Below are 9,934 nucleotides of genomic sequence, written 5' to 3' on the forward strand. Positions count from 1 at the left end.
GTGCAGGAGGCAGCGATCAATGATTCTCATCATTGATGTTTCTCTCTCCCTCTCCCTTCCTCTCTGAAATCAATAAAATATTTTTTAAAAAATTAAAAGCAGTGATAACAAGTTTATCTTTGTGAGAAACAGACCAATTTAATTCTTCCCAGAGATCTGTGTCCCATAAAGTATACGTATTGTATACATATAAAATCATCCCCACCTCAGAGTTTAATTGAAGACACAAAACAGATGCCCTTTTATCCAGTCTCATTTCTGGGCTAATTAAATCAGTGATGATGCACATTAATCATCACCGAGTTCTACAGAACTTTAGGTCTTGCCTGGTTGTGTGTTACCGAATGTGTTAGCCCAGGCAGGACATGCTAATTTGCCATCTCAGGGTTGCTTTACAACCAGAGAGAATAAAACTTTTAAGAGCAGACAGTTATCAGTTACATTTTCTCTAATTATGAGCTTCAATAACAGTTTCTATTATCTGCAGCTGGCACCGTCAGAAAAGCCAAGGTTAGGACCCGAGTTTGCGCACCTACACCAGGCATTCCCAGGGCAGCCTCTCCTGATGCTCAGCCCCACCCATGGCCAACTATCAACCCCCCACCCGTCCCCAGGGGCCCTCCTGGATACCTGCAGGCTGCAGCCACAGGGAGGCCTCCCCACCAAAAAGGGGTCCATGTCGGTAAAGCTATTGGGAATAGAGCAGTGATGGAGAACCTTTTGAGCTCGGCGTGTCAGCATTTTGAAAAACCCTAACTTAACTCTGGTGCCGTGTCACATATAGAAATTTGTTGATATTTGCAAACATAGTAAAACAAAGATTTATATTTTTGATATTTATTTTATATATTTAAATGCCATTTAACAAAGAAAAATCAACCAAAAAAATGAGTTCGCGTGTCACCTCTGACACGCGTGTCATAGGTTCGCCATCACTGGAATAGTGGATGACAGTGTATATAGAGCATTGAGGACATTACTTATTACATAGGAAGCACTCAATAAACATTTATCAGTTTTATTATGAGGGTAAAAGACACAAAACCTAGGGTTTTAGCTGAATAATTAGACGGATAGGGTGACATCTACTGAGATAAGGGAAGTTAGAGAACATGTTTGAGGCAGCGAGGGAACACAAAGTGTGAGATGCCTACTCGATAACCAAGTGGAAACGTCCACAGTTGGAAACGGATGGAAAGGAAGAGAAAGCGGCTTCTAGGTGAGAAGCTAACGAAAGGAAAGCTTATTCTGTTGCCTTGCCTATGAGATGCTCTTACACATTCGATTACAGCCAATGGTCTGGTTGCGTTAGCAGCGATGACCGATTGTAACGAATCTTTGGTTCACATCCAATTACTCTGAAAACTCTGAGCATCATGTTTCTGAAACAGGAAGGCGTAGAAAGAAATGCATATCCATAAAAGTACATCATCTATGAAAGGAGTCACATTTCAAGTCTTTGCTTGTTTAACCCTTCTTTTTCACAACCTCCTGAGTATCACCTAAAAGGCAAAATGATGGTTACATAGAAATGGAAACATTACATTTTCATTTTTTAAAATATATTTTTATTGAGTTCAGAGAATAAGGGAGAGGGAGAGAGAAACATCAACGATGAGAATCATTGATCAACTACCTCTGCATGCCTCCCACTGAGGATCGAGCCCACAACCCGGGTATGTGCCCAGACCAGGAATCAAACCGTGACCTCCTGGTTCATAGGTTGATGCTCATCCACTGAACCACACCAGCTAGGCAAAACATTACATTTTTTAAAAGTAATGCCAGTTTTAAAATTTTTGAGGGTGACTTATCAAATAAATGCACATTCAAACATGAAGGGATCTCACAATTGATGAACAACACCTAAAATTGGAGGACAGTATCAGTGAAACCAGTAAGTACTTCACTTGTGAAAACTGTTTTCACAAATTGTGTTTCTAAGCACGAGAAAAAAATGAGGTGAAAAGAAGGAATTGGTTTTTCTATCTCAGGCTCACAGCCATTGGTTCTAAACTGCTCCTGGGTTCAGTTCACCTAGGCAGCTTTTCACCTGTTCTGCGCTCTTGCTGCTCCATCAGTAACATCCCACAGTGGTCACCCCACCCACCCCACAAATGCTCACAGGCTGGGATTCTGTTGCTCCTAAGGAGAGGCTGTTCGCTGAGGCTCAGAAATTTTTATCAGGAGACTTACTGGTAATGGTTGAGAAGCAGTCAAGCAGCATGTTCCTCCTGGGTGAAACCAGGTACCCATGTCACCTTCTCCGCCTCCCTCCTTGCCGCGGCTCACGTCACATCGGAAGCATTTTTCTGACTGCTCAGTGTCTCACTGCCCTGATCTCAGGGTAAGTGTCTGCAGAGGGCCCTGCTACACGGTTCTGGAGCAGTTGTCCTGTCTGGCTTTACTTACAATAAATGCTATCTTAAAATACATCAACCTCTCCAATGTATTTGCATAAAATATGAAGACTTTTTCCAATGGAGGAAAACAATTTCATTAAAAGTAAGCTTCCTTCTTTACTCTGGGAAATTAGCTTACGGGGCAGGAGGAAAAGGGAAGGAATTTGTTAGGGGAAAGGAAACTATGCAATGGAAGAGAAAAATCACAGAATCAACCCAGGAGCTTGGAAGTAATTAGAATGAAGCGATATTCTGATTTCTATATGACATCATATAAAAAAAGACAAGTTCAGTGAAAATTAACTTTATTTCTAGATATAGCACAATAAAATATATACCATCTTTATTCAGAATATCATAATCAATTAAAAAATAGAATTCTCTTCTCCCATCAAAAATTAGCTACAATACTATATAGGCTAGAATACATGATATTTTAGTTACATCTTCAGTATTAGCTTCTCAAAACAACAAAAAATCTACTGTTTATACATCAAATATTTTTTATACATCGAATTTATCATACAAAATATATACAGAAGCATAATTGTAGTGTAGAAAAATGAAGTTACCAAAATATAACTTAGGACATTTACTGTACACAATATGTGTTCTAGTTCATTTTTTCAAGAGCTTCACCAATTAGTCGAATAGCTACACTCTTGCCTTCATCAGTCTGAACAACAAGCAAAGCTTCAAATGTGCCTGCGGCCTTTGGTTTGAACTGCACGGGCATGTTGATGTAATGCTGGGCTCTGCAGAGAGAAAGGAAAATGTCAGCAGCTGATGCCGCGGCAACAAACAGATCACTTGCACAATGCCTGGCAGAGAACCTAGTCCAGTTACATTCAACCTAAATGTATTTCTCATTTCTCTGATGTTATTATTTAATACAAAACTGGCACAAAGAGAGAAATCTAAGATCTAATTCAAAAAGTACTGCATATGTATTCCTGGCTAATAAAAGTAGGAAAGAGGAAATCAAAGTTCTGACCATTGTGTATGGAGCTTCCTATTGCATCTGCAAAAGCAGGTACTTATCCTTACCTAAGAAAGGATGAGAACACCCTACAAGCTACAGTTTACTCATTTGGTTAAACAGATCATAGTTAGTGCTTTACACACAGGTCTGTGGGATTTTTTAAAAACATATTTTTAGCCCTAGCCAGTTTGGCTCAGTGGATAGAGCGTCGGCCTGCGGACTGAAGGGTCCCTGGTTCGATTCCGGTCAGGGGCATGTACCTTGGTTGCAGGCACAACCCCAGTAGGAGATGTGCAGGAGGCAGCTGATCGATGTTTCTCTCTCATCGGTGTTTCTGGCTCTCTATCTCTCTCCCTTCCTCTCTGTAAAAAATCAATAAAATATATTTTAAAAATAAAAATATATGTTTATTGATTTCATAGAGGAAGGGAAAGGAAGAGAAAGATAGAAACATCACTGATGAGACTCATTGATCAGCTGCCTCCTGCTCGCCCCCTACTGGGGATTGAGCCCTCAACACGGGCATGTGCCCTTGACTGGAATCAAACCTGGGACCCTTCAGTCTGCAGGCCGACATTCTATCCACTGAGCCAAACCGGCTAGGGCCACAAGTTTTTCTCATTCTTATCAAAGTTATACTGAGCTGCTGCTATGAGAGTTGATGCTTGAATCTGTGACATTACATATTTATCCTAAGTTCCATAATGACAGTTAATATGGATGAAAATTTTCTGGAAACTCGTGTTCAGAATAATGAGCTGTCACTAATAAAGTATAAAAGTACCTTATTTATCTTCAAAGCATAAACATTTAGAAATATTCTAAAGTAATATGTTCAAAGAGTACATGTTCAAAGCAAACAAAATGTAAGTTATGATACTATTTCCAATGCTATTATATGTAAATTATTCCAATTTTACTCAAATTAAAAATATTTTCCCATGTTTCTAAGTTCTTTTAGATGCTATTAACATGACTACGCAGCTAGGGCTGCACTGAAAAGCAGTGTTCTAATGTATGACAGCTTAAAATTTTCTAGCACTGGAATGGTACGTCAACAAGTTCAACCCCTTTGCAGTTCCTAGCTCTATGTGTAAGCTCCGAGTACAGCTCTGCTGTCTCAGGGACTCAGTAAAGACAGTCCAGAACGTTTGCTGAGTGGTTCGAGTTCTCTTAGAACAAAACATGTTTTTTAAATAGTCTCCTAATGCTAAAATGAAAGACCTTATAATAATTAAAGATGAAGATAAAATTACTCTTCAGTGGTAAGTCCAACAGAACTTAAATAACAGGGACAAACAAGTTTGAGATTTCAACTTAAATGGAGAAAAAGAAAATTAGCAATGACAATTAGGAAATGAGGCCCTGATTTGAGAATAATATAGGGTATTTGAAGAATGACAACTGAAAAATACCATAATGAAAGTTTTCCCAATTAATCTGGAATACTAATTTTGTCCAAATTAGTGAAAATTTAAATTGCTGATTCTCAGCACAGTAAAAATAATATTTGAAGCAGGAATCATTCTAAAGTTACTCACAAGATAATTAAGGTTGTATGTATGTAAGTGGCTGGCACAACACCGGGTAAAAGGAATCATATGTTAAGTCCAAGACACAAGGTGAAGTCTGGGTAGCCACACGGTGAAGCACACCAGGAGTCAGCCATGAAGTGCTTTCCCTTCAGCTCATCCCCTTTCTTATTGAAGAAGATCCCTGTGTTCACTGCTCGCTGGTGCTGGGGATGAAGATGAGGGGCTGCCAGAGAGGGAGGCCTCACAAGTCCTCACTCCCATGAGAAATCTTGATGTCCTGACAACAAATTCCTGCACCAGGTAAGAACAGTTTGACTTATGATAAACTCACCTCAAAGAATATTTTGAGTGCTTGACGTAGAAAGGCTCTCTGGGACTTAAAAACTTCAGCTGCAATTTAATATGAAATACTTTATGAAGTTATGCAAGTTAGATATTTGAACATAAATTTACATTTGCAAATTTAAGTGGAGCCACAAAATTAAGACAATAAATGCTCGTAAAAACACATAAATAGAGTCCTGGCCAGTGTGTTAAGCGGTTAGAGCACTGCCTGCACACTGAAGGGTCACGGATTCGATTCCCGGTCAAGGGCATGCACCCGGTTGCAGGTTTGATCCCTGGCCCGGGAAGAGATGTGTGTGGGTGGCAACCAATCCATGTGTCTCTCTCACAACAATGTTTCTCTCTCTTTTTCTCCTTTCTACTCTCTCTGAAAATCAATGAGAAAAAAATCCTTGGGTGGGGATTAACCAAAAAAAGAAAAAGAAAAACGCATAAAGGGGAATTTTAATATGTATTTAGTCTAGTGTTATCCAGAAGTATGTTGTTATGATGGTACAGGACGAAAAGAAAAAGTTTTTTAGAAATATGAAAGCAAGTGCTAATTTTTTAATTTTCAGATAAACTTTATCTGATAAAGGGTCATGAACTTCCTATGAGTTTCTTTATAAATATGGTATTAAGGCATTTTAAAAATTAACTCATTAGCCCTGGCCGGTGTGGCTCAGTGGATGAAGCGTCGGCCTGCAGACTGAGAGGTCGCAGGTTCGATTCCAGTCAGGGGCATGTGCCTTGGTTGTGGGCACATCCCCAGTGGGGAGTGTGCAGGAGGCAGCTGGTTAATGTTTCAATCTCTCTGTCCCTCTCCCTTCCTCTCTGTAAAAGAATCAATAAAATATATATTTTTTAAAAAATTAACTCATTATTACAACTTAGCTATAATCTAAAACATAAACTTTTCATTATCAGGAAAATGTTTATCAAATAATTGGATAATTTCTTTTTCTAAAACCCACAATAGTATTTCCAACTTACCGCGTGTGTAATAAAAGAATTATTTCGCAAGTTGACTTTTAAAGACCTTGATTCCCCCACTCTAGTCGGTAGAAACTGATACACATCTTCTGGGGCATAAACTCCACGGTAAGTCAAGTCAAGGTGTCTGCTTTAGAAATAGGTTTAAAAGTCACCAATTTAAAATCAAGTTATTTAAACAATTTAGACATACTAAATCATGGAGTAGTGCTTTAATTTGTGTTTTCCCCTACAACGCACTTAGAAAGTAGTTTTGTAATGGCCATTGAACTAAGTTGTGTAAAGATAAAATGCTGACAGCACGCACTGTTACAGAGCTACTGGGATTAGTTGCTATTAAACACAGGATGGCAGCACCACCTCTAACCCTCTTTCTCACTAAAGTCTTGCTCTCCACTTAGCTCAAACCCAGCTTCTAAAAGGTGGCCCTGGTCTATTTCACTGACTTCTCACAGTGTAGTCCACTGACAATCTTTATTTTTACAAGAACACAGACTAAGTGCGACACAAGCTCTGGCCTCTCGGCAACATCTGATGGTAATGACTTCCTCTTGCTTTGGCTTCCAGATTCCACGCTACTGACTTTCACTTCTCTGGCCGCTGGTTAGTCTGTGCAAGCTCATCTCTACTCCCTCCCCTCTAATGCCACAAGGCATGGCCATGAACATCCCGAACTGCTCCCATGGACTCTCACTAGGCAATCCCATCTCAGGCGATCCAGTGACCTCATAGCTATGTGACTCCTGGATCTGGTTCTCAGCTCAGATGGAATCTCTGGGCAGCATATCCAATCACCTCATAATTATCTTATTACTAGAGGCCTGGTGCACAAATTCGTGCATGGGTGGGTCCAGCCAGCCTGCCCGCCCCAATAGGGCCAATAGGCCAGGCTGGCCTCGGGGAGGGGCCGCGGGCAGTTGGCCGGCCGGCCCCACCCTCTGGTCAAACTCCTGGTTGAACTCGTGGTCAGGAACTCCCAGTCGAGGGGACAATTTGTATATTAGCCTTTTATTATATAGGAAGACTCCATAAATACAGAATAAACTTGTGCCCTTTCTCCTCAAATTTAATCCTCCAGGTATTTTCTGCTAGGGAACGGTATCTGGGAGCTGACCTTGACCCCCTTTCTTCTCATGACTTTGTCTAATCCATCACTGAGTCCTTCAAACTTCCTTCCTATATACTTAAAAAGTGTCCATATCTCATCGTTTTTCTTGACACTATCTGAGCCCTGGACTGTGTAAGAATACCCCCTGACTTGTTTCACTGCTTGTATTCTTTCCCCCTTCAAAGTAGTCCATACTACAGCCAAAAGTATTTTTCTGTAAGTAGTTGAATCTCACCATGTCATTCAATGGTTTCTAGCAGCATTCCAGATAAACACCAGACACACGAGGCCGTGTGTGGCCTGCATGCACTCTGCCCACCTCCCTCTGGAGCCTCAGCTCATAGCGCACCCCCTCTTCTGTGCTCTAGGCCTGCGGGCTGCTTTCAGTTCCTCCAGGGCCAACAATCTCGCCACCTGGTCATTTACACAGTCCTCTTCACCCAGGACACTTCCACTCATTCTCAACGTAAAGGTCCCATTTTAGGGAGGTTCTTCTCAGATATATGTCCCCGTGTTTCCCATTTATTTCCTCCCAGTCCTTTCCACAGGTTGTAATCAAGCCTGTTAAGTGTGATTATTTGTGATGTGGCTCCTCCTCCAGAAGGTGAAGTCTGTGGAGGCAAGGGTAGTTCTGCTCACTGTCTTATCTCCACCACCCAGAATGCAGTGAGCACCCAGTCAATAAGCGTGAGATGAGCGAATGAGTAAACAGCAGAGACTGTGATAAGAACACATTCTTTCAAGGTTTCTAATTTCTTACAAATTGCATTACTTACTCCTACTAGAAATAAACAGCCACATTTATAGTAAATTTAGCAGGTGTTTATCATATTCTTACAAGCATCTTCCTGCAGAACTAACTTAGACCTAAATATTAATTAAGAATTATTAGAAACATTTTCATTAGGTAAAATACTTAAATATTATCATTCAAGTTGTGTAAGCTGCTGGTATAAAATATACATCCTTAAAAGTTTTTAAGAATCTACTTTCATAGATTCTTTAAAATCTCTTTTGGAATGTAAAATGGTACAACCACTTTAGGAAAACTATTTGGCAGTTTATTTTAATGTTAAATATATGTTTATCATATGACCCAGCAATTCTATTCTTAGATACTTTTACCTCCACCAAAATGAAAAAATATGTCCACAAAAGACACATACAATGATGTTCACAGCACCTTCATTCATAATGGCCTCAAATTAGGAGCCACCCAAATGTCAACAGGAAAATGAATAAATAAATTATGACATGTTCATACAATGGAATATTAAACAAAAAGGACCAAACTACAGATATACACAACAACACGAACGAATCCCCCAAAAATGTATGTTAAGTGAAAGAAGCCAGATAAAGAGTGCATATGTATATGAAATTCAACCAACTAACCTATGGCAATAGATTAGAACAGGACAAAGCTTGGGGTGAGGGTGGAAGTTAACTGCAAAGGGACACAAAAGAACTTTCCACTGGACAAAAAATAGTCTCTATCGCCATTGGAATGGTAGTAACACATGTAAGCTCATAGGTGAAGTCACTGAGCATTTTACTGGGTCTAATGACACCTCTATAGAGTACCGGGGAACACTTGGAAGAATGACAAAACAACATACCCAGGTATGGGAGCAGGAGCTTCTGACACAGCTTGTCTTCGGGGCTTAACTACATTATCTATTTTAATAAGAGTATTTGTAGAAACCCATGAATTTTCAGGCTCATTTTCTGCTTTGACACTCTGTATGAAAATAAAGCACAGGGTTGGGAGAAAAAAATAATAGTCTAGGAAAATATAAGGACATTTATGTTTTTTAATTCTACTATTTCCTTCACAATTTTTAAAAAGGAGACTTAAGATTTTTAAAGTACCTAAATCAAAAACCCTATACTTTACTTTCACTGCTCAGATTCTTACACACACACACACACACACACACACACACACACACACACACACTCTTATCTAATCAAGTTAGAGATTTCATAAAGTCAAACCCAGACTTCAAACATGACAATCAATAAAGATAAATGAGAGAACAGGATTGGGAACCAAGATGGCAGCATAAGGTATAAACCTGTGCGTGTTGCCCCCACAACAACATTGAAACTACAACTATAAGACACAGTTATAAGGTTACTCAAGAACCTTCTACAAACCTCCGAGGAATTTAGTGAGACCAAGGATCTTAATGAGAATGCCAAAAAAAAAAATGAAAAAGGACCAGTCAGAAATTAAACATACACTGATTGAAAGTAAAAATAATGTACAGAGATCCAACAGCAGACTAGAGGATCCCAAGAATCAAGTCAAAGATTTGAAATATGAAGAAGCAAAAAACACCCATCTGGGAAAGCAAAACGAAAAAGAATCCAAAAATAGGAAGATAGTGTAAAGAGCCTCTGGGACAACTTCAAATGTACCAACACCCGAATTATCGGGGTGCCAGAAGAAGAGAGAGAGCAAGATACTGAAAGCATATTAGAAGAAATCATGACAGAAAACTTACCCTACCTGATGAAAGAAATAGACTTACAAGTCCAGGAAGCGAAGAGAACCCTAAACAAGAGGAATTCAAAGAGGACAACA

At 39.7% G+C, this 9,934-nt stretch overlaps 1 protein-coding gene across 1 annotated transcript in view; it reads right to left on the minus strand.

Moving 5' to 3' along the window:
* Positions 1-2,094: 2,094 nt before the first annotated feature.
* CEP192 (centrosomal protein 192kDa) overlaps positions 2,095-9,934 on the minus strand; it is an 89,220-nt gene continuing 81,380 nt past the window's right edge. Inside the window, exons 40-43 of the mRNA XM_006763291.2 lie at positions 8,964-9,085; positions 6,237-6,363; positions 5,251-5,309; positions 2,095-3,157 (exon numbers count right to left, since the gene is read on the minus strand). Coding sequence (XP_006763354.1) covers positions 3,016-3,157; positions 5,251-5,309; positions 6,237-6,363; positions 8,964-9,085 — 450 coding nt within the window. The 3' untranslated portion in view covers positions 2,095-3,015. The remainder of the gene's footprint in view (positions 3,158-5,250; positions 5,310-6,236; positions 6,364-8,963; positions 9,086-9,934) is intronic.

Source organism: Myotis davidii, unplaced genomic scaffold (genome assembly GCF_000327345.1).
Source record: "Myotis davidii unplaced genomic scaffold, ASM32734v1 scaffold78, whole genome shotgun sequence".
Lineage (NCBI taxonomy): Eukaryota > Metazoa > Chordata > Mammalia > Chiroptera > Vespertilionidae > Myotis > Myotis davidii.